Below are 19,828 nucleotides of genomic sequence, written 5' to 3' on the forward strand. Positions count from 1 at the left end.
AAAAAGCGCATTTATTTATCTCTATTCAAGTTCTTGGGTTAACTTACAATTTAATCATCAATTGTAACACCATTTTAGAGGCTGCTTTTTATGTAGGGAATATATTTCTTTCTTATAATAGGCCAGCAAATTTCTACCAGCCTTACAGCATCTGCCCCTACATGGGCAAAATCCCTATTAAAAGCATGGAAGAATAGTGCTTAAGGGTGATAAAACTCAGTACGGAAAGGCCTTGTGGTTAAAGCTCCTGACTGCGATTTAGGGAACCCAAACTGACTTCCAAGTGCCACCACAGACTTCCCGTCATGTCCTCAGGTGAGTCATCTATCCCCTTAATACTTATATTCCTCCTAAAGCAAGCGTGATTAATGACATTTCCCTGCTCCAGTGGGAGGATGGGAGGACACATCAATCATGCTCAGCAAGAGTTGAGGTGCTCCAGCAGCAGAGAGCACAGAAACGCGGGCTGGGCAAGGGCGATGCTTGTGCTAACCAGCCATCTGCTCGAGATGCTCTCCTCTCCTTCCGCGGCCAAGAGGAAGTTCAGCAAAAGCATTTATTGGCAATAAAGTCTGCGTTGTCTAGAAGAACTCCTGATGTTTTCCAGACCTAGCACTGCTCTGGGCCAGCTCCATCCTCCCACTGGAAGTGAAGCGCTCCTGAGTTTGTTCAGAATTCTCCCACCAAGCAGGCAGGAACTCCTGGTTCGCCCACCTGGCTTATTGCAGCACCTTGGCCCGCAGCTTGCTCCCAAGAGACGTGGTCACTGGCAGGTCCATGGGCAGAGCAGAGGCTGCTTCTGGCAGCGATGTGTCCCCAGGGCACATGGGAAAGTCTCTGCACAAACTCAAGTGCAGAGACAGTAGCTGTCCCCAGGACTCGTGGAGGAACATGCCTTGGAGGTGATGTCCTCGGCTCATCTCCCACAAAGCCACACCAGCTCTGCGGCTAGGCTGTCCCATACAGAGTATCCCAAACTGATTTTATCTCGTACACGTCCCTGATGCATCTTCAGCTGGACACAGGGATCAGCCCACTCCTGCAGAGCAACCCAAACCGCTGTTTGATGGGCTGCAGGAGCCTAACCCTCCAGGGCTGGTTGTGGGCAACAGGAGACTATGATTACAGACCTCTCTGAGGTTGTTCATGCCCCTAAGAGAGGGAGAAAGGAGAAGTGGGTGGTCAGCAGGATGTGCCTCCAGCCTGGCTCAGGTGACCGCCTTCCCTGGTGGGAACGATCAAGCTATTTTGGTATACAGCAAACAAATCTCCTCCTAACAAAGATTCAGCTGAAGGTTTTCTAAAGGGATGAGAAACTCCATGAATTTTCCCTTACGTGTCTCTGCTTCTGGATCCGGCCTGGACTGAAACCAAAATGCTGCAATACCACAAGCAAAGCCGTTCTTGGAGGAGTCTCAGTCTGACAGCCACTGAGAAAGACCAGAAAGTCCATTTGCATAGCACAGATTTTAAACACCCAAGAGATCCACCTATGTCTGGGAAAACTAAGACATTTCTAGTATGCAGCCAAGGGTAAAATTTCTAGGTTTTGCTTTTGATAGCTGTGGGTCACATCTGTCCACGGCAGAGCATTGACTGATTTTGGTACCTACAGTTTCTGACAGGGATGCTTAAATGAGATTTGAAAGCAGAAATCCTCATAGTTTGCTAATAGGTCAGGAAAATGGATGGATGAGAAGATCCAGAAACATGATTCTCACTCCATCTCCAGCAATGCAGCTTCCTCAGCACAGTGAGTGGATAAATGAGGCCCTTGATTGAAGTCAGCTCCCGACAGACCCACCCCACTCTTCGTAATTGTGCCGTCATCCAACTATGGGCATCCTCTGTCTACTTGATACGAAAGCACAGAGCTCATTAACTAATGCTTTCCTTCGTAGCATTAGATCTAAATCCCTCACCAGTGCTGTCCCTGTCGCAGACAGACGCCTAACCCTACAAAAACACGGCACCTTTATCTATTTTTTGCCTTCTTGCTTAGAAATGGAGCTGTTAATGCTACTTCCCCTACTGCCACAAGTGTGTAAATAGATGTCCTGGGCTTTTGTGCACACCCTGATGAATTTCTCTGGCTAGTGGCTGATCAAAAGGTTAAACTCCGCAGGACTGGTTTCATCTGCGGTCACAGCTGTCTGCTTTCCAGAGTTGGAGTAATTCTGAGTAATTAGCTCGCGAGATTGCCGTGGGGCCAAATCGAATTGGCCACCATGCGTTGTAAGGAGTGCTGGGGTGAGAGAGCCTTTGTGCCTCTGTCAGCGTGCTCACCTGGGGGGGCCGCAGCCACGGCGGGCTGGGTCTGTTCATGTCTCTCCTCTGTTTGGGTCGAGCGGCCGAGTGCGGCACGGGTGAACCCATCACCTCGTGCAGATGCACCAGGACTGCATCCTCTGATCAGAGCTCCTTCCCAGAACAAGCCCTTCATTATCCCAAACTCCCTGCAGCTTATTTTTAGCCTCTCCTTTTCTTTCCTTTCTTTCTCTTTTTTTTTTTTTTTTACAGTATAGAGAGCCATCAGCTCCACTGTCAGCAGGTTTATAACAGCAGTCCTGGAGCGGAAAAAAAAAAGAAAAAAAAGCATCAAACCCACTTACTCCGTTGCATAAAGGTTTAGGCACAGATCCTGCTTGCTTCCAGGGTGCTGAGTCCCACCATGTCTCATCCCTGCTCCAGCTCAGCTACTGTCCTTCAGAGCTGGTCATCAGAAGGAAGCAGAGGCTTACATAAAGCCAGAGCTAGGCTGGAGCTGTTGAGCCTTTCTGTGCTTCAGCCGAAGATCGCCGAGTGCCTGCATCTGCCCCGGGGTGCGGAGGACACCTGCATGTGGGGCCATCGGGAGAGAGAACCATGCACAGCCTGAGCCGTGCATCATCCCGGCGGGCTCGGATTTACATAGCACTGCTGGAAAGATCCAGCCAGCCCCCGTAAAAATCTTTTGCTTATAAAACAAAGGCAAGGGGGTCCTGTGGTCAGCGGCTCTGCGCGAAGCAATGATTTAAATCACAGAGGCTTTATGTAAGCAGAACACTTCCAAAAGGGATTGCACCACTGTTAGCATACCATGTTCACCAGATCTGCCCATGCAGCAGCTCCGAGAGGGCTGGGGTTAAACTGTCTGGTTCTCCAAGTAGCAACATATTAAGTGACCGTAAAGCAGATGGTTACATATAGAACAAGGTAGCTGTGGCTCCCTCCTTTCCTCATCTTGAATAGGATCCCGGAGATGAGGAAAACCCCTTCCTGGTATAGTGAAAGGCTCTGAAGAGCTTCATGCCGGAATATCTTGGGAGCGGAGCAGAGATGCTCTACAGGGGATGTGCAGAAGTCTGCGGAGAAGTCTACAGAGAAACAAGTAAGGAATAGGGAGGAGAGAGAGCACAGCTGTTCCCATACAATAATTAACAAAGTTAAACATGGCAGTTTAAAAACCAGAAAGAGGCAGTTTTCCATAGACAGGGTAGTTGAGCTGGGAAATTCCTTGTTGCACATGTGGCTGTTAGAAGTTTACATTGCTTCAAAAAGCACCTAGACAAATTTCTGGAAGAAAAATCATTGAGGGGTAATAAATATAAAGATATCGCCCTTCTTTTCGAAACTCTATTATCCATATGAAGTATTGGAGGCTGAGAAAACTCTCCGAGTACTGCATACGTGCCCTGTATTCATACTCTTCCCTCAACATCCGCTCTTGGACACTAGTTAAGCTAGGTGAGTCATTGATCTGATCCAGACACAGTGTTTTTCTCTTTTGTAAGGGCGTCAATATGTAAAAAAAATCCTTATCATCCCCTCTTACATACCGTCCAATTTTCAAATTCCATTGCAGAAAGATGAGCCCATGTCTGCTTTCCCAGGGCCACTCCAAAACCATTTCAGAGTAGGTTGTTAGCGTTGACTTTTCCTCCAAAGCTCACCTCTCCCCCAGCCAGAGCTCTCCGATCTCTCAAACTGCACCACAGTGTCCTTTTATTCCAGCAGTACCAAGACCGTGATATATTGCTGACCAAACCACCACCCGTGAGCAAAGCCAGCCAGCAGCTTATGCCTGGAGACCCTTTATGTCCTGAAGTACCTTTGTTATACGGTTGCTATTTAGTGACTCTGCTCTTCTACATGTGATGCTAAAAATTATTCTGGATCCAGTCACGCCTTGGAAAACTGCAATTCTTAATTAGGACAGCTAAACTCCAACCTGCTTTTGTTCGTTCCTCCTGCCTATCATTAGTATTAATATCAACTTGTCAAGTTGATCTTGATGTACAAGCCCTGTACAGCCCTGTTTCAGTGCAGGGCAAAAAAAAAAAAAAACGCATCACAATGTAGCATCCCTTGTGTCAAGATTTGGCACCATCCTTTAATAGCAGGAACCATCCTCCTCATTTCCCAGGGGAGAGTAATGAAAATCCAGGGCATCCAACTGAGTTTATTCAGGAAAATAACCCCAGTAATCTCTGGACGTGGTGACCATCACTCCGGCTGTTAGCAGCCTGCAAGAAGCAGGCACCCGAAGTGGCTTGTGGCTGGTTGGATTTAGGGGAGGGAAGCTGGGGAGTGTCCATGCTGGATTCTCATCTGGTTGGACATGAGATGAGATTTATCATCAGGAGCAGCAGCAGGACAGCAGAGCCTGTCGTGTAATTCATGTGATTCCTGTCGAGGCAGGGCTGGCCGAGCGAGGAACGCAGCCAGAAACACAAAATGCATTACCTAAAGTCCAGGAGCAAATTCCCAAGACTTTCCTTCTCTGGGCTGGGCTCAGAAAATGCCAAACGATGCTCTTGCCTCTTAGCTGAATTACTGATCCCCCACCGTCTCTTCCTCCTGCCTGCCATAACCCACCGGGAAGCGCCTGAGGAGCAGCACGTAACGCCTTCTGGCTTTCGTTAGGAGGACAGGAGGGCTCTACGCATGCATGTGCACGCCGTGGTCCCTACCTTTAGGTAGGATTGATTTCTAAAGGGAGGCAGTGCCACTGCTTGGCTACGTTTCAAGCCTTTTAGAACTGATGATTCTTTAAGAAACATGTTGCATCGCCACTGTGTATGCTGGATGAGGGCTGGGTTCTGAGAGTGGGAGGTGGTTTATTTTTATTTTTTATTTATATTTTTTATTTTCCCCTTCCCTTAAAATAATACAGCAGATATGACTGGGCATGGTGTCTACAGGAAAAAAGCCGTGGTGCCACGACCTCTGGGTGTTTGCCTGGCGCCGGCTGCCTTGGGTAGCCATACCAAGCTGTATCAAACCTTTGGGAAGCAGCGCCCACATGGTTTTTCTCTTCTGGTAGAAGATACTACAAGAGTTTACTATGCTGTTGTAGAGCCACTACTGACACTCCCTAAACCCAGTGCTTATCCTCTGAATCTTTACTCTTACTACAGTCACTAAATATTAAATGGTTTTAATGCTAAATATACATTGAGCTGTGTGTTCATCGGTGAAACAAAGGAAGAAGCTAAGGTACAAGCTAAGCTCAGATGCAGATCACCTTCCATCCATGAATTAGAAAGGAGTGCTCGGGCAGAGACATCTTCAAATAAGCATCTAGAGTTAGATGAGATGGATCCTGCTCATGGCAACCTTGATGAAAAACTCAGCATTTGCCAGGACATAATGTTGGAGCTGACCCTCAAGTGCCTCTGTACACAGAGTAGAAAATAACCCAGCGGTGACTCAGCTGTGTCTGTTGACAAATGGGGATCTGCTTTTTCAATCAAATACAACGCAAGCCAACAAAACGAGCCTGGGGTATCCCATGCACAGTCTTTTCCTTCATGGAGGAGACGTGGACAGAGGCTAGGACGGGCAGGACGGAGGAGCAGCTGGGAAGATGCCGCTGTCTCCAGGCTTGCTCTCCTGAAGTTCCCACTCCCCTACCTGCAGACCTGGCCCAGACCAAGACCCAGGCTGTGGCCGCTGCTGCACCGTGGCTTGTCGAGCACGTGAGCTTGACATCGGCGCGGTGTGAGCACCTCGGGTACGTGGAGTGAGAGCTGGATGCTGCCTGCAAAAAGGCTGCCAAGGTGTCACCTTTGAGGCAAGAAAAACCCAACAGACGTTTAGCCGTTTTATTGCCATTAATGTCAACAGATGTGAATGTATGTCTGTGTAAGCTTTGCCACAGGTATCCACCTTTAACCACAGCCTGCAACCTCAGCTACACTTCTTCATCCAAGAAAGCAGCCAGCAGAGCCTTTGGCATAGGCAGTACAATCCTGGGAGAAGGCTCCCGTGGTAGCAGAGTGCCTGGGGAGGGGTCCTCGGCCACGCATCGCACGTAGGCTGCCGCTGCCGGTCTGTTCCCATGGGATAACTCGGACAACAGTCCTTTCTCCATACAGCGTCTCTGGCATCAACAGTGCTGCTACCACATGCTGCTGGAAACAGCAAATGAAGGGGCAAGAAACTATATTTACTCCCTATTTTCAATATTCCTGAGTGAAGATACTCATTATCAGCTAGTCCTTATAGAGCCTTTCATAGCTGCACTTCGATGAGCTCCTCTCCCTGTATTTGGGAAATGCCATTTCTTGTGCATTTTGCTTTTAGCAGCATAATATAGTCGGGCTTCACCTCCCTGAGCCTGATAAACTGAGTGACTCAGAAACCTGCAATCTGCTTCAAAACAAAGCATTTAAGATAAAAGGTATAAGCAGTAATGGAGCTGCTCGGCTCAGCAGTATAAATGCTAGAGGGTTACTTGTGTACTCAAAAACCTTCTAACATTTCTTCAGCTTTTTTTAACCCCTGCAAGCCCTGGGCAAGGCAGGGTGCAAATAAGAGCTGATGTGTCATTTCAGATATGCTTCCACTCCAGCATGCAAACCCTGGAGCTGGGAAGTGGAAGGAGCTCCAATGCCAGCACCATGCAATGAAGATGATGTGGAAGGGGGAGAGTCAAGTACTTGCTCCACGGCCTCCGAAGTGCTCCTATTTCTGCTGGTTAAACAAATGCCAGCTTCTGAGGGGATTATGTGTCATCGAGCCTGTTGGCTGCAACGCCTAATTACCTCCAGCAACAGTTTGGCCTTGAGATTTGCAGTTCAAAGGGCATACCAGGAGTGCTGTCATCCAGTGCCATGCATAGCAGTTTGTCCCCACTTGGGTTTCCCTGTTCCCAAAGAGGTGACATCTCCAACACATCCCGTCCTCCACCAGCTCAGGCTCACACCCAGCAGATCAGCAGGTCCTTCCAAGCAGCATGGGCAGGAAGCACCAGTGCTCCGGTGAAGCCCCAGAGATACCTCCAGCAGGAACCAAAGAGAACAAGCAGCAGCTAAAATCAGATCAGCATCCAAACAGCAGCCTGCCTGAGCTTCCTATTCCCGCAGCTGGATGTTAGCGTGGCAGCCGTGCCATGGCACGCTCCTCCGGCTGAGCTTTGTGGGGTGCACGCACCAACGGGGTCCAGCTCAGCTGTGGCCAAGTCCAAGGGAAGAAAATATCTACTGCAGCCTGAGATGGGAGGCATTCCAGGGGAGAGCAGCCAGAGGAGTAAACAGTTTTGGAATGCAGCCTCAAAACCAGCACTGAAAATGTTGCATAACTTTGTATAAATTGATGGTTGACCCTCATCGAGACCACCAGGAACAGATGAAAAGCAGACCCAGACAACTGAAAGAATTTAAGTTATTGAGAAACACATGGAGAACGGTGGAAAAGACGAGAGATGAGGGAAGAGATGAAGAGGGAAGTTAACAGAAAAGGCCAAGGGTGTGTAGGCAAGCAGGTGTCGGAGCTGGGGTGCCCAGCAACCGGGTTGGATGCGTTAGTGTGGGAGTGACCCCGAGGCACCGGACTCTCAGAGCTCAGCTCACCTGAAGCCAGGACAGGCTGAGTATTGGGGATACTGAGTATTCCTCTATCACAGCACCCGTTAAGCACTGGGAAGCAGTGCCCTCACTCAGACAGATGCTAGAGACCCCCCAGCCGAGGTTCCTGTGGAGATATCCCAACTGGGACTGGAAGCTGGTTGCTGTCAGGGAGAAGTGTGGATGGGACTGATCCTGCTCGGCTCTCCTCACTCTATCGCTATCATCCTGCCCACTCGAGAGGCTGGCAGGCTGCATCAGCTCCCCCAAACCTCTGATCCCCCAGAGTAACTCTGGTGGAGCCAGGCATATGAGGCTACATCACCTCCATGGACAAGGACAAGAAGGCAGGCGAGGCTTTCCAAGCCTCAGAGCCAGGCTGTATGCAGGATCAAATCAAATCTGGAGCTAATTTGCTGTCGGGCAGCCAAGGGGAATGCCGCGTGGAAGAGCCGTAGGCTGTGCATGCCGGTAGCGAGAGTGAGAACCCAACCCCCTGAAGTCCCAGCACTCGGCCTGGGGTTTAAAGGATGTGGCTGTTCACAAGCGAATCATCGCAGGTTGAAGGTAGTAATTACAGTACTCTATCACTGTGCTGCTGCAATACCGAGTCTTTTGGCCAGTTTGCAGTAGATTTCTTCATTTGCTGCACTCCCAACATTAAAGGAGGATCTCAAAGGCAAGAATAATTAATAGGGAACGTTAAATTGAAGAGAGCTGAATCACAGCAAAATACAGAAAATGAAGACGAAGGAAGTGATAAAAGGTCTTCAAGGTAATACCAAGAACTGCGAGAGGAAAAGAAAATCCTTCCCTCTCTTACACCTTCACTTCTTACCATCACCTTAAAGTATTTTGTTCCTGAGGACAGAGGAGAGCCTGGGTCTCTGAATAACAGCTCTGCAGAGCTGCCTCGGTCTGCAGGGACAAGTGAAGAAATGCAGCTGTCTCTTAAATAACGGGAGTTGACACCAGTTGTGAATAGATGAGTGATCGTGGCTTCAGCCGTCACAGCGGAGGATCTGATTTCAAATGAAGCCCCATTCATCCATCCAGGGCCCATCATAAGGCTATTAAGGGAGCATCTGTCACAAAACCACAATGGCTTTAAATGCTTGAAAAAGGGCACAACAAAAATAAGCCTGCTTAGCTTATATACTTTTCCCTGGGTGACGTGATTCTTGCAATTCTTTAGCAAAAATGAATGATAAATATGATGGGTAGCCAAAATACGTGATGCGAGCAGGGTGAGGTTTGTTTTTCACCTTAGCATAGAGTTTGGTTGTCTGTTTGTTTTTCCAGGCTAGCGAGACAGGCACGGAAGGCAATGGCAATGAGTTTTCTGGGGTAGCAGAGTGCACAGCCCCAGCAGGCGTTCTGCTCCGGGGCCCTGGCTCAGAGCACTCCCTCCAGGACACAAATGGAAAAAAACCTTTTCCTGCTTTCTGATGCCGCAGGGAAATCATCTCCAGCGGCAGGACAGGCATTCAGACCAAGCGGGATGTGCTTTGGCGAGGCATAGTCGGAAGTGTGCTCACTACCAAGTTGGTGTAATGGGGTTACTCACGGGGACTAAATGCACACTCTACATTAACAAAAAATCACATTTAGCTAAACCGAAAGAGAAAATCAAGCTTAGACATCACGGCTATCTTATGTGAATGGTTCCAGCTCATACCTTCTTGCACTCACCAGTAAACTCGTATCACCAAAGACAACAGTGTCTTTTCCTTCCCTGCAACTGCACAGCTCCTCTTAACTCTTTATTCTCTGCAAGCTGCATTGGGCAAAGCTGCCGTCCTCTGGCTGACACCTGAATGGGTGCCCTCCCACCCTGCCCCCAGCATGTCACCTCCTGCCCCGCTGCCTCTTTGGGTGACATCCAGGCTGCCAGGAGCACAGAGATCGAAGGGCAAGACCACTGCTCATCCACAGACCTGCTTTTTGATATTCACAGTATATTGAAAGCATCTCATGTGCGTTAGATTGATGCTCCTGGGGCTAGAGGTGGGCATTTAGGCCCTGTAATGCACATCAAACCCTCTTTAAGAGGAACTGGAGTGTCTGTGCAGCTCAACGGTGGTGAAAAAGACTTCACTGTGTGATGCGGCTCTGTGTTTATAATTCATATTAAATTGTCATCCAAATTCCTCTTTTCTTTATAAATTATATTTAGTTGGGCTGAGTTGTTTGGAAAAATTGTCTTGAATATGGATGAAAAAATGGATTGTATTTGCATGTGCACAGCTGTGGGGTTCTTCTACAAAAACATTTCATGCCGAAATACAGGACTTGCTACCCAAAGTTTCAGCCTGTGGAGGCATTGCCTATTTTCATAGATTTTAAACCTACAGCAGAATAATGGTAAAGGTTTTAAAACTATCCAAGTGTTTTAGAAAGCTAAATCTCCCCTCTACCCCTCAAAAAACCCCAATTTATACTCCCAGATTATCACCATCTAAGCGGGCCCCTGGATTTTGTCCAAGCACTGCATCTCCCGCAGTCCCAGCCCTACGCTGGATTTCAAACCGAAGCAGTGACTCATTTGGGCGGATTCATCGCCCTTCATTTCAGCTGACTGAAAGCAAAGCATCTCGTCGGAGCAAGCCCCCCCTTCTCCCTCCCTTCCCAGCAGAGGGAGAGGCCTCTCCCAAAGGTGACTGGTCCTGTCTGTTCTGGGAACAAGACCTATATGCTCCGGCCTCTTAGCTGAATAAACCCTTGCAGAAAAGCATGTGCGTGTACAGAATCCAGCACAATGGACCGATTAGGACCTTCATCCCTCAGGGAATAAAAATAGCAAGTCATATTAAAACTGTGTATTTTCACAGATTGCAATCAGGGCTCACAACACACGCACACTTAATTTCCTGCTTTCAGTTCACTATCAGATTTTATGCTTAGGTTGCTGGGGTTTGTTAACATTTCTTTTTCCCCAGACTAGGATTTTTTTTTTCCTGTAACTACAATACATGCAGCCATGAAGAATGAGATTGAAAAAGATTAATAGGAAACTGAAGGAGTCATCTGAGATTCACAATGATTAGTGTGTGTCTTATTCTTATCTGTTTTCTTTTTCTTTTCTCTTCTTCTCTTAGCTACCTAGACAGCTTAGATCGAATCGGAGCTGCAGACTACCAGCCCACGGAGCAGGATATCCTCCGAACCAGGGTCAAAACAACTGGCATCGTAGAAACCCACTTCACATTCAAAAACCTCCACTTCAGGTTAGTCTGAAACTGCATGGACCAGTAAATTTTCAGGGCATCTATTTGTCACAGGGTTTCCCCATAGCTCCCAAAGGAGAAATTGTTAAATTGATGGTAAACACATGGATGGCTCCCACTGCAGAGGACAAGGCATTTTGGGGGCTCACCAATATGCAATGTTTGACAATCTGGTCTTGAAAATCACTGCCTTTAAGATAGGAGCTCACAGTACCTTCTTCTAACCCAGCCAACGCTGCTTTGTTGGGAGGTATAATGTGACATTGGCCCCGAGTCTGATCAGGCATTAAATAATGTAAAACTAAATCAAATAAAAGTAAAAATATTTGGCCAAATCTTTTCTCTGAAAGGGATCAGTTGCGTGTGGTTAATGCTATATATTGACCCTCATGATGCCAGCCAGTAGAGAGAAGAGGGCATGAAGACAGAAAGCCACACACACAGTATTTAGAGCATATAAAGCTCCAGAGCGTGCGGTCTCCACCGCCACAGACCCTTTGGGAGCCAGCATGCTGCTGAGGCTGTCCCACAAATCCCCACATCCCTAGCTGTTACTTCTCCTCCTGGTCCTCCTCGGCTCCAGGCTCTGGAGGAGAAGACCAAGCCTGTGGTTAAAGACCTGTTGCTTTGTGTTTGGAGCCTTCCAGGCACCATATGGTCAGAAAATGCCAAGACTGCTAAAGTTTTCTCTTAACTAAGAAAGAGCGGGTGCTGACAGTCTTCACCTGTGCCGTAGGCTCTTTGATGTCGGGGGTCAGCGATCAGAACGCAAGAAGTGGATTCACTGCTTTGAGGATGTCACAGCGATCATTTTCTGCGTCGCGCTGAGTGGCTATGACCAGGTGCTCCATGAAGACGAAACCACGGTGAGTCTAACCGGGTCCTGGAGGCCCCAACACTTCTTTATGGGATACTGTGTAGCCAGCAACTCCTCAGAGATCACCGAATGCTCACTGGGGTGCTACAATAATGTGCTTTTGTCAGTCACTCCCCCTTGACTCTCAAATCCCCGGGGAGATTTGTCCTCCTCCACGCTCTTCGAAATCAAGTCTGCATGCCCAGGTAATGCTTTCTTGCACTGGTAAAGTTGCAGTGTTTTATTTCTCTTTTCTAGCTGACCTGTGTGTTTTTAAAACGTGATAACAGGACCGTATATCCAGAAAGAGGAGATATAGCTAGGTGGGCTTTTAAAACAAATGTTAAGGAAGCGGTCATGCCATGGTGCAGAGATGCAGGATGGCCGTGCACGCCCGAGGCAGGCTTTGGCTAGGAGTATAACCTATTTCTTCAGGCTACTGAAATTCATTTTCCTGAGTGGAACTGAAACTGTTTGATTCCTCAGGTAATTTACTGTAGGAGAGCTTTTATGACTTCCCACTGTGACATTAGGCTCAAAATACCATCTGGAAATAAAGCTAGCGAGGACCTGTGTGCTCCCTGGTATAAGAGTGCAATTAATACAAGTGAATTAAATACACAGAAAAGATGCAAGAAGACTCATTACTGTATTCTGGCCATTCATTCAGTGTGGCGGGGATGCATGCTTTTGGGACTAACGATGACTGTGGTGGGCACCCAGTTGCATTTGTCTTACGAAAAGGAATTGGAGGCCGTACTCAGGCTTGGTAATGACTTCATCGGTGCCCGGACTGCAGCAGCATGGAGGGCTCGCTCCTGCCAGCTCTGTGTCTCTGAAGCTTTTTATTCTTCTGCTCGTAAAGGTGTCAGGCTTGCAGGAAGCTGTTGAGGAGGAAGGAATTGAGGGAAAGATTGCTGTTAGGTATCAGTTGTCTTGTCCCAAAAAGGCTGGAGAGGGCTGTGGTTTCTAGCCTCTTTGAGCCAGGTTTATGAGTTCTAGCAAAGTGTTTGATGAAGTTGCCTGGTTGTTTGGGTCGTATTGATGCCAGAATTCAGGGTGATATTAACATCACAACTATGTCCCTCCAGACTGACTGAGACACCCTACACCCTCTCCAGTCCACTTATTTACAATCCTCAGTTGTCACCTTCCTCTGACCCTGGCCCTGATATGCTCAAGGATGCTCAGTCCTATGGGATTTACTGGGAAGGAATCAAAACCTCGTGATATGATTTGGAAAATCCAGCCATTAGCTCACTGCCATAGAGCTCTGCAGCTGGGCAGGGGACACATACCCAGGAGATACAGAATACACAAGGAGAGGAAGACCCATGGGGCAGGGAGCAAAGCTGTGATCTGAGCAGAGAGCAGGGTGCTCTGTAGGTATAACTTGGGCTATGACACCCAAACGGTGAAGCCAAAGGCAGCCTTTAATGCAGGTCACCTTTGGGTCCCAGTCTACACAAGCCAGAGCCTGTGATTCAAAGCCACGGAGCACAAAATGGAAGGGTCTGAATGCCGATGCCATTTTTTAAATGTCAGCCTTAACTCAGCTCCTCTCAGGTGGAGATTACGGCATCTCTCCTGGGGATGCTGAGCTGTGCCAGCAGCTGTCCATCACCCAGCACCACCCCAGTGACGAGCAGGGTGCCAGCTCAACCTCCTCCCTGAAAGTGCCCCGCTGCAGAAACTGGAATTTGTGCAGCTCCAACTTTTCCTTTTGCATCAGGAAAGCAGACTTGCACTGCTCGGGCACGGCACTGACATTTGCTTGCTATTTCAATCCCTTTTCACAAAGCCTTTCTGGGGATGCTGAGCAACAGGAGGGCAGAGGCAGCTGCTGTTCATTTACACATTCAGCGTAAACGGGGAAAGGATTCGGCATCGCCACCGCCGCGCCTGCAGGACGCCTCCGCCTAACCCAAATAAACAACCCTGAGCGAGGCAAATGCAAATAGGAAAAAATGACGATGGCGGATCTTGTCTGCCCTATTATACCCCCAGCACAAATGGCAGGTGAAAAACACAGCACCCACAGACAGTGGCCCTCTCCCAGCTGAACCCCCAAGCACTCGGTCTCCTCCCTGCGAATGTGGTTCCTCTCCAAAAACCCAGCAGTAAAAGCAGCATCTCTTCAGTCAGCTGATTTGCCGTCTGTCTGCATCCGTCACATCTGCTAGCTTTAATGACGTAAATCAGCTTTTATTGCTTCCCACTTAGAAAACACAAAGAGGAGGCAGCTGAGTGAGCTGGATGCTGCTCCTCCATTTTCATTTTCTATAGAGATGCTTACTACAGTCCAGGCACTTCCAGCTGTATTAAGTCACTGAAGGTTTAGGGGCTGTACAGATGTCTCAGTGAGTATGAAAAGCCTTGTAGAGCTTTCATTACTGGCACAGAGCCATGAGAGGGAAAGAGCCCTACTGCATCTCAGGTGCTCAAAAAAACGCTTGCAAAGCTGGGTGCATAGGGAGAACAGCTTTTCTTCGTGCGCTTGGCACCCTGTTGACAACAATCACAGGATTTCATAGGGGCTTTTTGCACTTCTGTAAGTCAAATTGCGCTTCAGGCAGATGAAACTGCAGTTCAGATCAAGTCAGCCTTTAACACGGAGCAGGGGCTCGTCTTGTTAAGCTCGGTTAGCGCCAGGACATTGGAATCAGTGTAGTTGTAGGGTCAGCTTGTCTCACTGAAAAAAGCTCACAAACAACAGGTTTACTGTGAACCCTTTTAAACGAGACTGAGCAAACAGCTGGTTAAACAAGGCTGGGTGAAATGCCCCCTGACCTGTCCCTGCCCTTAAAATTAAAGTGCAGCTTTACACTGGCAAAGGTTTTTTGTGGTTTATTGCACTCTTTCTTTTAAAAGACTGAGCACCCATCCTCTTGCAGCAGCTCAAAAAGGGCTATTGTGTGCGAAGACAGCTCCCTAAGACCAGGTAGGCTTTTATGAGGGATATATTTTCTCTCCAATTCCCTGCCACAAAGAGCAACGCAGTGGGAGTCAAGGAAAGCAAGTACTTCTGTATGTCCGGATCAGAAAGACATAAATAAAATAAAGAAAATTTTCTGCATCTGTGATTTCTAGGCCCATACACCCATAAAGATCACACTTTGCATAGAAACCCCCGGTGCTGTTGAATCCAGCCTCTCCCCTTGCCCCAAACACCTTCTTACACGGCTGTTGGCAGATCTAAACTGCTTCCCTGCGTGCCCAGCTCCCCGGGGAGAACAGCAAACCTGCAGGGAAATTCAAGCAGTGCCTTCATCAGTCCCATTGCTGCCAGCCACAGCCCACAGCTAGAGCTCACGAGGCAAAATTACACCCTCTGCCCAGCCCGTCCAACGCACAAAACGCTGACTTCAAGGTATTACACCTGCCTCTGTATCAGCCTTTACCGAGTCCATCACAAGGAGCTGCAGGGCTCTCTGCTGTATTTGGACATTGTGGGAACATCCTGCTTTAACTGACAGAACAACTCCATGGATTATGTCTTTGCATAACGAGGCTATTTTGTCTCATTTCTGACTTAACTTTATGTTTCCTAAGCTGAGGTTACAGGAGGAAAAGCCTCAGATCTGTAACCTGGGAGGAGAGAGGGACAGCAGTCATATTAATCAGTAAAACTGGAGAAGACAATTAACAAAGGTAGATTTGCATTGTCCCTTCTAAATGGAATTTAAAAAAAGACAGCAATGGCATGGGACCTGTCGTGGGAACTGAGACTATCCTCTTTGGTTTTTTTTTTCACAAATTCAAAGGAGTCATGGCAAGAGAGGGAGATGTTCATGCTGCACATTGCTGCCTCTGAAACAAAGATATTTAGGTCATCCATATCTTCCCAAGACATGCAAGTATTGTTCGTGTCCCCATTGCTAAGCATGGGATGAGTTGAAGATGCTGTGCTGGTGACCCTTGGTGTGCATTAGTGTTGGCCTCTTGGTTCGTATTTCATTGCATGACCTGGTTAGTGTGCTTTCTCTGCTGTCATTGGGCAAGGAAAATTGAATTGCAGTGCTCAGAAATTGCCTTAGGAGTGACAAAGCAAGTGAAAATGGCTTGGGCATCTTAGGAACTATAAGCAGGAGGGGGAATATGGAGTTTCTGTGCTTAGGATAACCATGGGTGTCCTTATAGTTCGCATGACAGCCAGCACTTAATCATCAAGGAAAGTAAGAAAGATCGAATCGACTGTGTTACAGAAATAACCAGGTCTCCTCCCATGCTCTGGTGAAAAAAAGATGGGTTTTACGAGCGTGTTTCTGCCTGGGCAGAGTCTTGACCACAGCATCCTTTCTCCCTCAAAGGAAGCTGTTTGCCCTTCACATCAGCGATGGCAACACGGTTGTGCAATGACATCTGAACTCAGCTATAAGCAATTCTGTCTCTTGTCCTGTGCAGGAAAAGTTAACTAGATTTTAATTTGTGTGGGCGAGTGGTTATTCCTCTGTAATGTGGCTGGTGGGGCTGCTTTTCTTGTTGGGGTATAAAGTATTTGCAGGCTAAGGATTTAAAATACTGATTTTGAAATAGGAAGTGACATTAAGAAGCCAATGTTTCAAGAGCCTTTCCCTTAAGACAGATCCAACATAAAGTAGGACAAAGCAGCACAATGGGTCCAAAAACAGGTGAAGTAATTTATATCACGTCATATAAAAGTATGAGAAGTGTAATCTTTGATGTCTCCTAGCAAAGCAGGCACATCTGCCCCATCACAGCAGCATGGGTGCTCCTGAGATGGGCCCTGGGGAAGCTTTAAGGGCCTAAAAGGGTCTTTCCCTGTGGATTTACTGGTAGGAGGGGGATTATTTGGGGGCTTTAACTTCTCACTCCTCCCTTAGCAGCAGCCTATCCTTTTGCCTGTGGTACCCAGAGACTGCCTCCCCATCCTCACGTCTCAGTCAGGGTCTGCCTGAGCTCTTGGAGGTTTCCTGCAAACATCTATGGAACGAATAGCAGTTGGGAAGGGAAAGGAAAGGGAGGAAAAATTTAGCCACCACCAGGACAGCTTGCATCCATGCGTAGGCTCCTGGGAGCCCTGCTGGGATGCGATAGCATTTCTGCCGTGACACCCAGGTACGGCAACAGGAGCATCCGTACCTGCTCACCAGGATATTGCTCTGCACCTTTGCCGCGCACAGAAAGCGGTTCCTCCCTTTTGAATAATGTCGTCTTCTCTTTAGTGATGGGGAAGGAAAAGGTGGATTTTAAGACCAGAACCTTTCCCAGATAAATAAGGATGAGTGGGCAGAGCGGTGGTTATATTTACTCAGCTAACTGGCAATGCTGGGGGAAAATCAGCATGTAGAGACCAGAAAGCCAGGTCAGGCAGCCTTAGGAAGCTTCGAAACTTGTTTCTGGAATCTGGAAGGAATAGAGGATTTTTACTGTAACTCTTGTTTTCTACAGGAATGTATTGGTTTGTGCTGTGTGTATGTTCCGGTTATGACTGAAGGCTAAGAGTCACTATTTCTTGGGAAAACACTCTCATTTCCTAACAGGTATTAACGCAAATTAATCAAACCTTGTAAGCGAAGCAGAAGGATTTCTGTAGGATCCTTACATAGTCGTGCTACTGTAGGAAGGTCAGCCTCACTTAACTGCCAAGGCCAGCTCAGGAGAAGTCCTCAGCTTCTGTTTCTTAACCAAAACCGATGTCACCCACGATGCTTCCCGTGGGCTGGGGCTGGCGAGGTGCAGCGTGGTAAGTACGGTCACCTCCAGGCTGATGGCTGCTGCCGATGAGCTTTTAACCGACAAGCAGCATTCATGTGTTTCTCCATGCTTTTATTTTAAATCAGCAAGGGTGATAAAAATGTCATTAAAAATATTCTGTGAGGGACCCTGCTTAAAAAATGGTTAATTGTATTTGCTTTCTGTTCCCCTGACGGCCCTCCACTTTCTTCTCTCCTCCCAAAGGCTTTGGGTAGCCAAGGATCTCCTGTACAAAACTTTTGCAGGTTTCTACATGGTTACAATTTTGACGCCACAAGTAGCAAAGAGGAGCATTGCTCCAGGGCTCCCACAGCAGCCAGTGCCAAATGGGTTAGCAAAATACAGCACACAGACACAGGATGATCCAGATAAGCAACGTCTTGCAACTGAGACCCAATAAGTAAATGCATTTTTACATTTGTACGTGATCACATCATCCTCGCGTGTCGGTACAATGCACGGTGGGGAGATGCTCCGTCGTTTCAAGTCTGGTAGCAAAGCGTGCGGTGTACGATACAGCAAATCGCGCGCGTCCTGTTTCACCCTGGGTCAGATCGAATGTTTCCTTCATCCACGGAGCCACTTTTATCTAAATAAAACATTCAGCAGTAGCTAAAGTGTATCAATGAAAAGGAAAGCGTTAATCAATAAAATGCTGGGCTCAATTATGCTGCCAGCGCGGGCGTGAAATGGAGCGGGAGAGGGGTGAAAGCCCCCGGCTGTCTCCTGCACCACTCCGAATTTCCAAATCTGGGGATGAGGGCACACACTGCATCTGCCCCAAAAAACCCTCCGGCAACGAGACCGTGCAGTCCTGCTCTCTCTAGCGTCTCTCCGGTGGTCGCTGTAACCAGTCTCGTATGTGCACTAGCGGGTTTGGGGAGTGCTGTCCTAAGGAGATCCCACTGGGAAAAGCCGAGGAGCCGGTCTGGTCTGTACCATGCTTTGCCTTTGATAACCCCCTGACTCTTGGGTGTGCTTCGTCCTCACCGCGCCTGCTCTCTCCGCTACCCGGCTCCCGGCTGAGAGATGGCCACGCGACCGGCGTGTGCACTCCGGCGTCGGCCTCGCGTGCCAAACATCGCCAGCCTCAGCACCTTCAGAGCTTTTCCTCGGCCGTCTGACCTTATCTAGCCAAACAAAGGCCAAAAAATGAGCATTTGAGACACCAACCAAATTTGGCAGGTATGAAGCTTCTCTTAAACTGAGAAAAAAAAAAAAAGAAAAAAAAAGAAAAACCAAGTTGAGAGTTGAAAGCAGCAGGGAACATGACACTTGGTTGACTTTGCCGTGAGCTCTTTCCACCGCCGTAAAACCATGTGGCGGACTTTACAACTCTCTGACTGGTCTGTTTTTTTCATTCCTCTTATCTCTCTCCTCTTCTGTGTTGTTTTTTTGCATGACCTATAACCAAAAAGCTGACTTCTCTCTGTGCGTGCATTTGAACGTTTGGCTCTTCTGGTGGCGAGTAGCTAATGTTCTTCTAGAGGCATGAGCTAACATCAGTGGTAGCTGCCTGACTTCTAGTCTGGTTGCTCTTAGAAGCCCTTCCTTATGTTATTCCTTTCTATACTATTTCCTTTTCCTTTTTCACTTTTTTTTCGTCTCTGCCAGACACCTTCTGTTGAGCCATCTTCCCAGAGAACTTAAAAAAAAAAAATTAAAAGGCCAGCAACGGACAACAACACTAAACCAAATAACAAAACCAGGCAAAGGTCACGGCAAGGTCATTTCCAAAATTATGTCACCTTGATGTCTGCTTCCAACTCTAGATTAATTCAAGGATCTACCAGTCCTTGGTTAATGTATCCAACCAGTTGTGTGCCACACACATTCGAGAAAGTGGGAAAAAAAATTTAAAAACTTAATTAAAACATTTTAGAAAATCTGCATGAGCTACACCGAGACATAAATCTGAGCAAAGGGCAAAAATAACTTCCCATCCATGCATGGTGCATGATGATTTCTGTGAGCTGGGATCCTGTAAATTATATGCTATGCAAAATCAAAACAGCTCTCTATAGTTAAATGCCCTTAAGTTACTAACTGTATGTCAAATGTTATAGGGATTGCATCTGTGTATGTATACGTTCAGCTGTATGTATACATAAATTTATTATGTATATCGTAGCTTTTCTTTTTTGTGTTTTCCTCCTTAATTTAGTTGTTTTAGATTTCCCTACCTGTTGCACGTTACA

At 47.6% G+C, this 19,828-nt stretch overlaps 1 protein-coding gene across 1 annotated transcript in view; it reads left to right on the forward strand.

The window, feature by feature from the left end:
- The window catches only part of GNAO1 (guanine nucleotide binding protein (G protein), alpha activating activity polypeptide O), a gene marked incomplete at its 5' end in the record, with an annotated part of 84,169 nt that overhangs the window by 59,975 nt on the left and 4,366 nt on the right, over positions 1–19,828 (forward strand). The window contains 2 exons of the mRNA XM_009703787.1: positions 10,928–11,056; positions 11,793–11,922. Coding sequence (XP_009702089.1) covers positions 10,928–11,056; positions 11,793–11,922 — 259 coding nt within the window. The remainder of the gene's footprint in view (positions 1–10,927; positions 11,057–11,792; positions 11,923–19,828) is intronic.

This window comes from Cariama cristata, unplaced genomic scaffold (assembly GCF_000690535.1).
Source record: "Cariama cristata isolate BGI_N322 unplaced genomic scaffold, ASM69053v1 scaffold327, whole genome shotgun sequence".
Taxonomy (NCBI): domain Eukaryota; kingdom Metazoa; phylum Chordata; class Aves; order Cariamiformes; family Cariamidae; genus Cariama; species Cariama cristata.